Source organism: Adiantum capillus-veneris, chromosome 12 (genome assembly GCF_014529385.1).
Source record: "Adiantum capillus-veneris isolate H3 chromosome 12, ASM1452938v2, whole genome shotgun sequence".
NCBI lineage: Eukaryota > Viridiplantae > Streptophyta > Polypodiopsida > Polypodiales > Pteridaceae > Adiantum > Adiantum capillus-veneris.
Window position 1 is genome coordinate 84,428,051 of NC_140942.1, and position 15,269 is coordinate 84,443,319.

At 42.2% G+C, this 15,269-nt stretch overlaps 1 protein-coding gene across 1 annotated transcript in view; it reads right to left on the minus strand.

The window, feature by feature from the left end:
• The window catches only part of LOC147446059 (uncharacterized), a 122,259-nt gene extending 112,287 nt beyond the window's left edge, over positions 1-9,972 (minus strand). Inside the window, exon 1 of the mRNA XM_086526154.1 lies at positions 9,857-9,972. Coding sequence (XP_086382280.1) covers positions 9,857-9,972 — 116 coding nt within the window. The remainder of the gene's footprint in view (positions 1-9,856) is intronic.
• Positions 9,973-15,269: the final 5,297 nt, after the last annotated feature.

The following is a 15,269-nucleotide window of genomic DNA, read 5'->3' on the forward strand; positions in this document are numbered from 1 at the left end:
TTGATCACATTACTGAACTATAATTTGCACTTTATCATGCTTAGGATACAATGTATTTACCTGAAAAGCCGTCAGACCACAACCGTAGATAGAGTGCAAATTAAGCATTGCCAATGCGGTGCGGAGAACTGAGATTTTTGCACCACGGTAAAGTAGCATGCGTGCAAGACTTTGCATCATCTCGCGCTCTTCATCGTTGCTATCATGCCATCGATATGAACAGGATGATTGAGGTTGGTCAGTAGTATTTGTGTTCAATGTTGTCATCTTCTATTTTTCAATGATGGGATCCATGTCAAAGAACGCGTCCAACATCTGCTCCATCTCTACTTCTTGAAATGCCGCATCAGGTATTAGTTGGGAGGACTCATTCGATGGCTGCTCGTTTGAAAATTATCTTCTGTGGGATGAAGTTGGAGCAATATGTACTTGCGGAGTTTGACCTTTAATCTCTAGACCATGAGATCGATGACGCAGGTCTTGTAGTTGCTCTATTGGAAAGAGACCGTGACTGCGTATGTGTTGGTCATAGATTTTTTGTTTTCAAAAGATATGATGCTTGCAATGCGCATAAGGACACGCCATCCTATTGTCCATACTTTATCTACCAATGATGCAACAAATAATTAAAACACTCTAGTTGTTATAACTACACACTACTAAGTACATGACAATACATGACAGCCTCACATTCTCTAGCTAGGCCCGATCCCCGCACACCTCAATCTAGAGGTTCACAGAGATTAGGACCACAGGGTTATAATCTCGTCCTTATTTGGTCAATGACTACATATTAAAGTTCTTGAAGTCTGTGTGCAGTATTCCTGCTCCCGCCTCCTCATGGGGAGGGCAAAGGGCGGTTGACTGGGTTTGAGTTCTCAGTTACGGGTTTGTATACACATGGCTAGGTTATGGCTCAGGGTATGGTGACTTGGATCTGCTAAAGGTGGAGCAAGGTGACTGTTGCAAGGTTGCCTTGTTATGTGGCAACCATCGGAATCGATTGGATTTGATTGCTACATTGGAGATCCCATTAGGTGCTGATTTTGAGGTTTTTCTTGTGTGAGGGATGGAGTTTTTACATGCTTGGATTAGGGGAGTGTCAGCTCTCTATAGGTGTTCTCACAATCAGGTGCTTTTGCTAAGAGCAAGAGGGGAGCGTTTTATGCTCACACGGTTGGTTAGATAGGGCCCCCTTCTTATTTCCATTCTATGTTGAGGTGATGAGCAGATTTTTGACTTCATAGGAGGTTGGTCTGCAAGGACTGCATTCGCTTATTAGGGGAGAGGAGCTCTTGGATGCCGAGTTTGCAGATGACTCACTCATGTATTTGGAGGGCCAGAAGGCCAAATTGCATAGGTGTGTGCAAGCTCTTGAGAGGTGATATTGTGAATCAGGAGCATTGGTCAACTAGAGAAAGACTCTAGCTTCTTGGGTTGGTAGTAATCCCACACCTAATTGGTCGCCTGGTGAGAGGTTTAGGTGGACTTTGCTAGGGATATCCATACGATATTTGAGTTGTCAGATTGGCTTGGTGGGCTTGACCCTAGTGCAACGAACTGATCCTCTCCTCCTTTCCATTTGGAATAAACTGCTTCATTGGAGCTCACCACGACTCTCTCTTTCTATCAGGGTGGTAATGGCCAGCCATGTGCTTTTGGCTACGATACAGTACGTCTTTCTCAAGTTTTTTGAGCTCTTGTATTAGCTATCTAGAAAGGTTGACCAATAACTTTTTGTGGTTAGGGTGAGATACACGATCGGCTTGGGCCAAAGTTTCTTGGTGGGTAATTACTTTACCTAGCTCTAGGGAGGGTTGGGGATCATCGGCCCAGCATGACAAAGTAGAGCCCTCATTGGGAAGCTTTGTAATCACAGGTCTACTCCTAGGAGAGAAGCCCTTGAGGAAGAAGCTACTACTACATCAACAGATTTGTGCCTAGGCCCCTTAGACAAGTGGCCCATGGATCCCTTCCATGTGGTGGAAGGACTTAGTGAGGAGATTCAGAGCATCCAATCGTGGGACATGAGGGGGGCACACAACATGTGTCAGGATATTATAAAGGCTATACCAGCAAAGTGGCTCACCCCCGTAGAGCCGTCAACTCTTTGTTGGATGAGGGCCTTCACATAATTGGAGGTCCTCATTGTATATAGGGCTTGCTCAAACACAGGTTCTTGTAGGTTCGTTGAGATTCAGGGAGAGGGTCATCTTCACAGCATCATTGTTGAGGAACCATAGGTGACTGGGTGTTGTTTTAAGAGTATTGGAGTGGTGGGCATCAGTGGGAGGACTTGTGACATCAAAGATCCCAACCTGATTGCCTTAGAGTTAGGACACTTCTGGCTTTGGTCTTGGAAGAGTTTCCCTTTGACACGACTACAATGAAACCCAGGGGAGTGGTTTTGCGATACCCCTTTGCTTTGATCAACGAAACCCTTTTTCTAGTACACAGCTCCGCTATGCCGACACATACTGAAAGCACAAAAACAGACTCATTCCATGGCACACAAAACCCCTTTGCTTCGATCAACGAAACCCTTTTTCTAGTACACAGCTCGGCTATGCCGACACATACTGAAAGCACAAAAACAGACTCATTCCATAGCACTGACTGATCGGTAGGAGGGTCTCACATCCGAGTTCTTTGTAGAGTTATGAGAGCACATGTGGGATAGCAGCCATTTGAAGAGAATCACCATGTTTTAGTGTCTTGTCGCTCATCGAGCTATTGCAATTGGAAGTTGGTCGATGCACAACGGCTTCTCGACAATTTGTGCTGCTTCTGACCACCCACAACACATCATGGATTCAGTCAGCAGGATGATAGTGATTCAAGAGTGTCATCGTAAACTCCAGCTTGCTTTAGAGCTTATCCCTGAGGAGTGGAGTAGTAAGAGAGAGTGATGTTGGGATCTCATCAGCGGCCTAATACTGTGGTTTATCTCGCGAGCAGGATGTTTTTGACTCTTCGAGGCTCACCCCATTCCTTTGGAGGACAGTGTTCACAACATCTAGCTGCAGCTAGGCCATACACTCACGGACCAATTTGAGAGACTTCAAGGCTACTCTGACCACATTCGAGAGTTTCACAAGGGCTTTTTGCAAATTTCGCGCCCACGGCCCTTCTTCACCATGGTTCATATTGTGTTGAGATGGCAATATTGTACACCAGTGTGGCTCTTTCCTACTGTAATCTCTTGATCTAGCCCTCATTACAAATATCTTGTTTTGTAATTGGAAGAGTCTTTCCGCATGCTGATGTAGCCCTCTCTAGCAGGGACGAGAGAGAGAGAGAGAGAGAGAGAGAGAGAGAGAGAGCTATCGCTCAGGGGGAGTCAGGTTATCAAATTTCTTCTTTCTCACATTTTCACATACAAAAGGGTATCAGAGTGAACAATAGGAGACTTTAATAGTATTGCATTCCTCCTGAGCCAGATGAACCAAAGGAAATCACCCTACATATTGTCCAAGTGGGAATATCCACCCCTTTACAATTCCCAAGCAACAGGTCATCGACACCCACTGAGTGTGAGCTGTTTGCCATAACACATAGGAGATAGGGTTGGAGAATCTTGGTAGAATCTGTACAATGTACAATTGAAGAAGAGATGAGGGGTGTTTTCAACTTGACTTTGGCCTCTTGGGAAAATCCGAGTTGAAATCCCAATTTTTCTAGCTCTTTCACATGTCCAAATCCCAAATCAACCTCAAGCTCATGCTGAGTCTTGTTTCAAATTTTTTTTTTTCCTGTACCGCCACCAAATGGTGGAGGTTGAGAATATATTAAAAGTAACACCATACAATCTCTCTAAGCTCAAAATGAGACAAGGAGAGTCAAAAAGAATTATCAAAGGTTACAACCAGGTCCATGATTACCCATTAGAGACTAACAAACCATACTTAGCATGGCAACATTGAAGGTTTCCACAGACCTTTCATGGACTGCCACCCCAATAAAAGGCCATCCTCAGGATGCAACAACTCAAAAAAAGACCATATATTGGCTAAACGGTGAGCCACCCACCACAAGAAATAGAACAACCCAGCACAACAGTGCATTAAGAAAGGACATACTGCTGCAGAAGGGGGGGAGTCTGGAAACTCCATCACCTGCATGTTCTGAAAAGCACCACCCCCACAAAACCCGCGACCGATACATGTTGCCACCAAGATCGAACATCGTTGCTCAAGGAGCCAACCAAACAAGACCAAAAGGGAGACGCATGGGAAGAGAGCGCAGAACCATCGAAGCCAAGACCCACCAACAAACCCTTTGATGCACCACCCCCACAAAACCCACGACCGATACATGCTGCCACCAAGATCGAACATCGTTGCTCAAGGAGCCAACCAAACAAGACCAAAAGGGAGACGCATGGGAAGAGAGCGCAGAACCATCGAAGCCAAGACCCACCAACAAACCCTTTGATGCAGCAACAGCCTTTTAATGGGGAGCCAAGCCCCAACACATGGACCCTTACTGCCACATGGCTGCCAAGTCATTGCCGGCGAGGGAGAACTCCAAGCCCAGTCTCCGAAGCTGAAGACGAGCAACATGTAGACCCACAACCACCTTTTATGCTCTTCATAGAGCCAATAGGGACGACCTCCAACTGCTCCAAAAAGAAAGGGAGTTGGAAATGGGAGATTGAGTAAGCGAGGCCGAGAGTAGCCCAATACCTCACCGAGTCACCGCGCTCCACAAAATCCCTGCCCTCAAACTTCAACAAAAAGCATCGCTGCCCGCCTTGCCGCATAATCATCCATGAGCACCTCACGGCTCCATGGCCTCGTTGGCTGCAAAGCAGCGACGGGGTCGCTCCTGTGATGGGTGAGTCTAGGAGAAATGAAAAGCGTCATAAAAGTCAAAAGAGAAAAAGGATTTGTATGTCTATATAAAGCGGTCACCTTGCATGCAATGTGTGAGGAAATTCATTTTCTTTTTCCCTTTACTTTAGCATCATTAGGAATAAGGATGAGTCCCCGGGTTCTTGGAGCGATCTTGCTCCACTCCCAGCTTACAAGTCCACAAGAGCGGGGGGCTCAATGGTGCGTCTATGGCAGGGTGAGGCATGGACAATGCTCGTTGGGGGCGTGGAAAGTTGTGGGAAGTGGATGTGACCTTCTCTTGGGTGAGGGGCCAGGTTGCCCTACCTTTGCGATTGCAGCCCTCCTTTACCAATCCCTTATTGTTTGGCACTAGGAAGAGATTTCTCCTCCCGCTTCCTCATGGGGAGGTCAAAGGGCGGTCAGGTGGGATTGAGTTCCCAGCTATGGGTTCGTTTGCACACGGCTGGGTTATGGCTCAGGGTATGGTGACCTGGATCTGCTCTGAAGGTGGAGCAAGGCGACTGTTGTAGGGCTGCCTTGTTCTTTGGCAACCATAAGAATTGATCGGATTTGATTGTTGTATTGGAGATTCCATCAGGTGCTGATTTCGAAGTTTGTCTCCCGCCAATGCCACTATGGTTGGAGGGAGATGGTCCTGACGATTGGTCGCTGATTTTTGGGTATATCTTTCCTTGGCGATTTACTCTTGGCAAGATTGGGGGGTGTGCTAGAATTGTAGTTGATGTTGTGTTCCTCCTTGTAGTCTTAGCATGATCTATGTATATAGGTTTTCATCCTCCTTGTAAAAAGCCCGGCTTATTGGACTCCTTAGTAACTCTTGTTGGATGCCCTGACTGAGTTTGAGCAAGGATTTTCATGTAATTCTTTCTGGCTTTTATTTTAGTCACTCACACTGTGTGTGAGTTTTGCAAGAAAAAAAAAGATTGAGCACACCTAATTCTCATCCTAATTTTCTATTTTTATTTTGCAAAACTCACAATTTGTGAGTGAATTGTATTAATCCCAACACCAAAATTACAACACGACCTCAAGCTCATGCCAAGCCTTGAGGTGCTGAAAAATACAAATTGGATGTCTACAGCCTCTCACCGAGGCTAATCATAACCGTCTTTACAACGTAGGTGAGTATAGTTCAAGGCTTTTACTTATCGTATGTTGACAACTTGACATGGGTAGCCCTCAACCAATCACCCAAGTCTTGATTATCACTCTGCTTTCTTGTATAATCTCTGAGAAGCTTGCCACCTCAAGATCTCCTTCAAATAGATGGAGATTTCTTGCCTGCCATATATGGTGAAAGAAGAAGTACCTAAAAATTTGAGTGATAAGAAGAGCAATACTTCCCATCTCCTTGTCACCAAGGAACATATCAATTTTGAAGAATCTCATATGCCATGTCTTTTGGACCCACTTGCAGATTTTTCTAGCCAAGCCTCTAATCGCGTGGCCATAAAACCTAGGAGACTGAGATGTCGGATCCACCACCCTGCCACCCTATATCTAGGCCAGCTCCTAGCCCTAGCCACTTTTGGATCCTCAGTCCACACTGGTCTAGTTCTAGCCCCTGGCTCAGGTCCCTGATCCCCTAGGTAGAGCCTTGCTCCTTAGGATCCTTGTCCTGACATTACTCCCCCCTTGAGAAGCGTTTTTGTCCTTGAAAACAAGAGTGGTGATACACTAATGTGTTCCACACTGGCATCCTTCATGGATCCAACTGTTCATTTGACTGGAACATGGTTTAGTGGGAGGTTCAATGAAATCATGAGTAACATCCTAATTTTCCACATTGTTGTCCCTTTGCAACGGTCTTGGTGTAATCGGCTCATATTCAACATAGCGTGTAGACTCCATTTAAAACTCACTTGAGCATGCTAAATGAGTTATCACAACTAAGATCTACTCGAAAGAGTGCCTCTTTCCACTTTCCATGAAAGTAACTTGCTGACGTAACTCATCAGCCACCAAGTTTAAGTCCTTGACTTGTTACCTTCTCGTATCAGTAAACAACCCCGCCATAACTAGTGTTCAAGGCTGAGAACTTGAATTATACATGAAGCCCCAACTAGAGCAATAAATGCCTACTAATTGAGTTTCTTGGTGCCAACATGCACACTTTGCATATCTTTTAGCACAAGGTTACACTTTGTAATCTACCTATCCCCTTGGATACTGACAGCACTGAGGTGTGTTTCCCCAAGGTTTACAAACAGCCTTCCAAAATGACTGGTAAACGGGGATCACAATGTTGTACTATTGTTGGGGAATCAATAATGGCATGCATAACCATCTTAGTTATTTGAAAGATCCACAAGCACCCAAACTGAGCCATGACCTCTATTGGTGATTGGTAAAATTCAAAGTAATCTTGTAGAGATACTGCACATAGAGTACAAAATGATTCATAAGCAATGAATGTGATGAATATGCATGCCTCTCCAAATCAGTCTTTGCTAAACACTAGGGCCCATAACACCTAGTGTGCATGCATTTAGAAAAAACAGATCCGAACATGCATATCCATGATCATAGTTGCCAATGCTTATGGCGAATGTGATGCTCCTAGCACACATTAAAGAGGAGTGTAAATAGTTCTAAAAAGAAACTAAATACTTTCTACTGCAATCATTTGCAAGCCTTGCTCAAATGTGTGAACCATAATAGAAGGTAAAACATTAATCACTTCTAGGTACAAACAATGAAACTTTTTGATTAACAACACATAGCCTTTCCATAAGCGTAAACAACCATCAATTAATCTTCTTTAGCAGCACTTGTACCTTAGCAAGTCATTTTGAGTATTCAAAAATTTTTGACCACTAAAATTTTTCCTAATACATGGTGATGAAAATGGTCTCAAAAACGGATTTGACCAGCACCTAGGGACTTTACCTAGAGACGTAATTGATATGACAAGTGCTAGTGTCAGTCCTAGAGACTCATATTCTCCACATGCATGTGGAATATGTCTCATGTAAGGATGTTTGAAAAAAAGAACATCCTTCAAGTAAGAGATGTACTTGTGTGTGGAGGTAACTGCAAACACTCTGCGACGTGAATGAGAGGGACCCTCATTATCCTTACTCCACACTGGCTAAACCAAAATCCTTGAGTTCCTAAACCATGTTGTATCCCATATGACATCATGTGCCAAATCAAACCCTAGAAGTGGCTTTAGAATTGGGTAATGCAGAAACTTATTTTGAACTCTACAACTCAAATTTGTTGGCTCTTACATGACCTTCTCATCTCTCTAAAGAGCAAAAAATGAATGAGAACATAGAAGTTTATGCATCTACTTGGAAAAGTAGAAAAAACAAAACCAAAAATCAGATGCATACCTTGAGGTTGAACATAGTGTTCACTTATTCATAGCAAAAGGCACCTGCCCAAATTTCCCGCCTGTAAAGGCTCTAGAAAATAAGTGTAATGCAAGTAGTATTGCAGATGTATTCTTGGGTTTAAAATTCAAATTGACAAACCCCTTGGTTAGACTTTTGTAGGGAAACTACTCCACTAGCAGCCGGCCCATGGCCTCTATTTGTGAACCCCCTTGAGTTTGCCCTCGTTACTTCAGAAACTTAAAATTTTCCACTACCCTTTGGTAGTTGATGAACTTCTTTCCTTGAAAGTGCAAGTGTGAAGGTTCCAAGAATTGACCATCAATACTTAATAAGTGATTTAGTAATCACGAGCTAGTTCTTACTCCAAAACTATACTTGTATAGACACTCTTAGTACTATAGATCAAACTGGAATCGTATTCACAACTGGATCTTCTCTAGACCCGAAAATCCATAATCTCGCATTTTTGTGAACAACCGTGCTATCTAAAATGCTTGCTTCATCTATACATCTTTGTAGAAATAAGCATTTACGAGTTTGATACTTTCAAAACTCAACTTGATCTTCACACTCAAAGTGTGTAGTGCTAAAATAACACCCGAAAGATTAGTAATGGAAAGACTCTTGCTTTGTTCATTAAAATAGATGGGTACTCAATTAAATAGAATTGTTTGATCTTGAACTCTTTGTACTCCCTTCTCCTACTCGGCCTTGGAACAACCCACTCTCCCTCTCCTTTGCAAGGTTTCTCTCTCTCTTTTGAATCTCCAAAGTCTCTCTCTTTTGATAGCATGTAGAGAGTTTCTCTCTCTGCTCTCTTTCTCTCTCTCTCTCCCCCCAAAAGCAAAAGAGGAGTCTCCATCCTCTGTTCCTTGTACTCTTTCATTACGGTTTTAAGAATGCAAACACAACTTGGAGATAAAGAAGAAGCTCAAGGCACACAATAGAGAATGTATTTCTTAGTGTGCATATACAAAAAATGATAGCCCTAGAATTATGAGCATATATACAAAGCATGGAAAAAAACCTCCTAGTGAGGGAAAAAAGTACTCGACAGTGCTAAGTGTGCTCAAACACTTCACTATCATATACATGGTAATAATTATATACGACTCATTCACTTTGTAACTGTGTAAGAAAAGAAGAGATGGTGAATGGTTTCTGAACTAGAGACCTCTAGATGGGGGATCTTTGTCTTTCCCTATTCAAATTTTCATTTAAGATTAAACACAAAATAGTTGCTTCCATGGGGATATCCTCCAAAGTAATCACTTATTTGAAGCTTCTTATAGCACGTCTATTCAAGATCTGATTATCAATATTACCCTAGTTACATATATTTCAATTGTAGGTGTCTTTCAAGTATGTGATAACGAATTTCAAGAATAAGTTTTAAACCATAGTGTAAAGTTTAATTTTGCATTCTTTATTAGACAAACAATTTTTTGTCTTTAATCAAGATCTTTGAGAGCTATCAATTTGTCCAAGTAGTGGTATTACCTAGGTGGTGGGTTTTCAAGCTAGGCCATCTTCCCCTTGCAATGCAACCATCCACACCTTCTCCACTGGATCAAGGAGGTTTCATAAACTATGCATTCAGACGTAGTGATACTGAAATGTAGTCTCTATACACCTATAACCAATTGTACTCTAGTCAACCTCATGTAGGTTTGCTCTTCTTCATTGACATCATTCTCATTCTCTTTGTCAAGCGGTCTTGCTGGAAGTTCTTCACCTTTTATGTCTGCCTTATCATCATCATTGTGTTTGTCCATAGTGGTTCCTATGTTTGCTGCATCATCTAGTATACATCTTGGTCTTGGAGTGACTTGTATGAAAAACCAAAACCTTTGTTCGTAAATACTTGGAAGATAGATCACTTTGTCACAACTTTCTGAAGAGATGTAGATATCGTTTGTGCCCATATGGAATCTCGTACAGTCCACCATGTAGATACCGCTTGCATGTCTAAAAATGCATGCAAACCATTTCACATCGAACACATACTTTTGAAAAGCTCAAAATCTACTCGATATATTCTTTGGATAACTCCACAATATCTATTTTCCATATCATTTGGAGTTTGTGCATCAAAATTGCCCATCACTCCACTATCATTTGTCATTCATTTTCTCTCTACATTAATAGTTCAAAAGTGCCTTCCTTCATGCCACATCGAGTTGAACATCGTTGCTTGTTGAGAGTAGAACAAGTTTGAGTATAGGTAGATACATACTAATACTTTATATTGTGCATAATGAATTTGATTAGAAATTACCTTTGGTAGACAAGCTCGCGCATACTCCCACTCCTCATCGCCAACATGCTCACCATCAGCTTCAGCTTTAGTCATTTGTTCATGCAACCAGCTGGGTCTTATAAGTTTTGGAAACATGGCAAGGTAGGATGGGTAAACCACATTGCAATTTCTTCTGCGAGAGTGTATTTCCCCATACGCTTCTCCATCTTCTTCATGCTTTATTTTCAATTCTGTATATAGATCTACCCACTTTTGCATCTTTGGTGCATTAAGGTCAAGGTAGTTGTTTATTGCATCACATATGTGCCTTTCCATGAGCTTTATCTTCTCATTCCCATTCGGCATATGAAAGTGCATCCTTGGATCTTCTTTATCAGTCCATAAACGTGGTACTGCTTCATCCACTATATCCAGGTACTCAGAGATGTACACAAATGACTCTTGAACAATCCATCCTTTGGCCATGCTAGCCTCTGTTGTGAACGTAGCCTCACGACGTTCTTAAGTGTCTTAAGAAAACGCTCAAGGAAGAACATCCAATGGGAATGTACCACTCTACAAATCTCTACCTCATCCACAAGATGCAATATAAGATGGAGTTGGCTCACTAGTATGGACCTGGGAAAGCTCTCTTCAACAAGAACAACCGCTTCTTTGGGTAACAATCTTGCAGTTGGTATGGATGTGACTTCAATCTCCTTAGAGCTCACCCACCTGACAAGTTCTCGTATCTTATATATAGCATCACGTACTTTCTTGCTTCCACATCCACTGATGCTCAATGGTAAGATGAACTGCATAGTGTTTTCAAAAGTAATAACATTAGAGTAGCATTCAAGTAAGATAAAACATAAAGGGTGGATAATCACCTGGAGCATCTTGTGCCAATCGCGGGATTTCAACCCATGTAATAGGGGTCCATCACCTTTCTCTGTCTTCGAGAATGCTCCCTTTAGATCACATGTAACCTGTAGGTGTTCTGATGGAATCAATAACTTCTTTTACTTTGATTTGGTCAGTGTTTGATAGGATCCATGGTGCCTTTAGAAGATGATACTTCCCATTGTCTTCCATCATCAGCATTGCTGATGCTGGCAGTCTGTGTTGATGTTTCATGTCCTCCCTAAATCCAATACTATCACCCTTGCCCATGATGTGCTCCAGATCATGTGGCCTACGTTTTTGAATATGTGCATTGGATCTAGAAAATGTTAGACCTTCAAGTCGGTCCGGTAAGGCAAGTCAAAAAACACAGAACATCGTCTCATACCCTTGGGTGCCTGTTGAGAAAGGGGGTCCATTGAGCAATGCCTATCCCATGCTCTTTTCTGATCTCTCATTGTCCATCTATATGGGGACTTTCCATTCGAAGCTTCTTTTTAGGTTTCATGTGTTGGTGGTAGAAAACAATGCTATTAGGATAAATGAACTTTTTGAGGTGTGATGGACGCTCTCTGACGAGAGGGGAACCACAAATAGGGCACATTGCATGTCCCGATGTAGAAAAACCTGTTGGTAGTACATTATATTCATAATTAGTATGGTTACTTTGGTAGACAATAACCAATAATAAAATGGCGCTACATGTATGGTTACTTGTGACCTCTCCAAGACCCAAAAAGTCATGCATAGTCCACATAAGCATGCCATAAGTATGTGTTTGATGCTCTCGGAGTGTACGTCACTCCGGGGTTGACCGGGAAAGCACCGGGCTTCTGACTGTAGACGGAGAAGTAGTCTAGCTGCAAACCAAGGGAAACTAGTGTGATTTGGGGCCAATTTAGTGTCAATAAGATGATATAGAGGTGTTTTGAGAGAATTGCAACAGAATATTATAGATCGAAACAAAGTCAATGGCTAAAATCCAACTTAGAATAGATATAAACACTTGATCAAAGTTGGCAATCAAAAGATGTTTCCGTTAATCAGATATCTGGAACCATTGATACAAAACGGTTGCATACTCTAGCGTAGGTATGCTGGTCGCTTTGAAATCCCCCAATCAGATAATCCAAACCCGTTGGAAAAAAATCTATAGTCTGCCAGCTAAACTTCGATCCCCTAAGTCATGCTCATACACTTCTTCCTCTTTGATTGTTTTGTCTCCTCCAAAAAATCTCTCCTCCTTTCCCCTGGAACTTTTCGACCTCCTATTTTTAGCCCCCCCCATCTTTATTTAGCTTTTGTATGGATTTTGTAATCCTCGCTTTTACCTATTTTTCATCCCCTAGATGCTATTATTAGATTTCCTTAAGCTTCACGGCTCAATACTTGAATAGTGATACTGGTCTCACTTGTAATGGTTTCACTGGCTTTGGACAATAGCTCTCAAGACACTAGCACTCAACACAGGCCTCGTTGGAACTAGTGTAGCCGGTACTGGTAACACTAGAAAATGCCCTCACTGGTGATCAAGAACGAGCTCGTTAGCTCAGCCGCATCCAACGGTCTCATTGGTACAAGCGTAGCTGTACTGCTATACTCACGGCTGTCCCGGCACAAATCTCTCAAGATATTGGCTCTTCAGACATTGATAATGACTCCGGACATTGGAACTTGACACTGACACTGACGCTCAAAACACTGGACACTCACTCTCGAGATACTGACACTGACGCTCGAGATACTAAAACTCACCACAGGCCTCGCTGGAACTGGCATAGCCGGTACTAGTAACACTGGTAATGGCTTCACTGGTGATCCGGAACAAGCCCGTTAGCTTAGCCACGACCACTAGTCTCACTAGTGACCGAGCATGAGCCCATGAGCTCGGCCGTGCCCACTGGTCTCACTAGTATTGGTGCAACTGGTACTGGTAACATTGTCCATAACTTTGGAAAAACCTCGAATATGTATGCTAATTTGCATCTTCCCCCCCCCTGTGCCCGCAAAGTGGCATGACATCCACCCCCTCTGAACTTGCACATCCTTTGGTATATGCCAAGCTTTAGAAGGTCATCCAAGGCAAAATTATCTTCAGAAGACACACCTTCATCATTTAAATCTCTATCTTCCGACACATTGAAATCTCCATCTCCAATTTGAAGATCTGCATCCCCTGTCTTATTATATATTTTGACAGATTTTCCCACAATAATAACCGTTAACTCTATACCGTTCATTTCACATAACTTGTAAGTAGCATTAGGAAAAGCATGCTTGACCACATAGGGACCAAACCATCGCTTAACCATTTTGTGCACAGTTGTGTACTGATTATCTATACTGCTATCATAAATAAGAGCATATTCCCCTTCTTGAATGGCTCTCGGTCTTAGCCTGTGTCGTTTGTCAAAAGCATCCTTGTTCTTTAAATGAGCATCTCTCAGTTTTTCCCTTGCAGTCTCCACATCCTCATTCCTCCTTTCCAGTTGTTGAATCCTCAAAGCAAGTAGATCTTCTCTACTCATTTGCGTATCCCAAGGAAATATACTCCATGTAGCTATTGTCTCCTCAAGAGGAATAGCAGGTTTTTGGCCCTACATAAACTCTAACGGCATGAACCCTGTAACAGTAATGTGTGTGGTATGGTCAGTCCATAAAGCATAGGGTAGTAGTTGAGGATAATCTCTAGTATTTCCTTTGCATGCTTTAGCCAATGCCTTAATAATGGAGGGATGTCCCCTCTCATTTTAACCATTCCCTTTCATGCCTTAGTGAGAGATAACTTAATACCTAGATGAGCAAAGAATTCTCTGGCCTCATCAGCATCAAGTTCTCCTCTATCCGTAATATTTTTTCCAGCACAACCATATCTGTATATTACATCTTCAAGTAAAAACTTGCATACCACACTTGTAGTTTTGATTCGCAAAGCCCTTCCTTCAACCTGGTTTGTCAAATCTTCCCTAGCAAGAACAATATACCTCATTTGCCATAATTTTGTAGGCATTGTAATCAAATCGACTACCCATTTGAAATGCATACTCACTAGATACGTTGGATGTAACCCATCACGGTCCTTTACATTTGAGTACATTTGACACACATTACAGGTTTCAACAATTTTACCACATCTTTATACATTCCCTTCCACCAATATCGATCTTTGATTTTAGCAAAAGTGGTCCAAACTCCCTGTGACTTGCCCATAATGACTCATGGAATTCCTTAAGTACTTGAAGTTGTATTACCCTATCACACAAACCACTTGTTGAGGGGTTCCTCTTTGTTTCTTTGGATGCTTCCATAAAAGCCCATCTTGTAAGAAATGCCCATAAGCCTTCTTACGGATTCGCTTAAACTCTTGATCGGTTGAACCATCCTGCTTCTTTAATGTACTCAAGTATTTCACAACCAGCAACCATTCACCTTCATATTTATCTTTAAAAAAAGATTGTAATGCAAAAACCATGCTGTGACATTCTACATGCATTTTTGAAGAGGTAAAAAACCTCAAGCCCAAGTCTTCATCTTCTGAAACCATTGTTTCTTCATCATCAAATCTGGTGCTGGACAACATATCAGCTACTAGATTATCCTTACCTACAATGTGATGAAATTCAGGATTTAATGACTTTATATATGCAATTTAGCGTATCATAGCTATATCTGGTGTAGAACAACTTGTGATCATCCCAAGTAATGGCAAGCAATCTGTCTCCACTATTACAGGAGCACCAATAAAGTAATCCTTGTCACAGCTTAGGGCAGTTGCTATGCCCCAAATTTCCCTTTTTACTTGTGGATATACTCTCTACCGAGCACTTAACACTTTGGCACCAAATTTGATAGCATACCTTTTCCCATCCTCGTCATCTTGTCCAATAGTCCACCCAATACCTGTGGGACTCGTGTCAACCATCACAATGA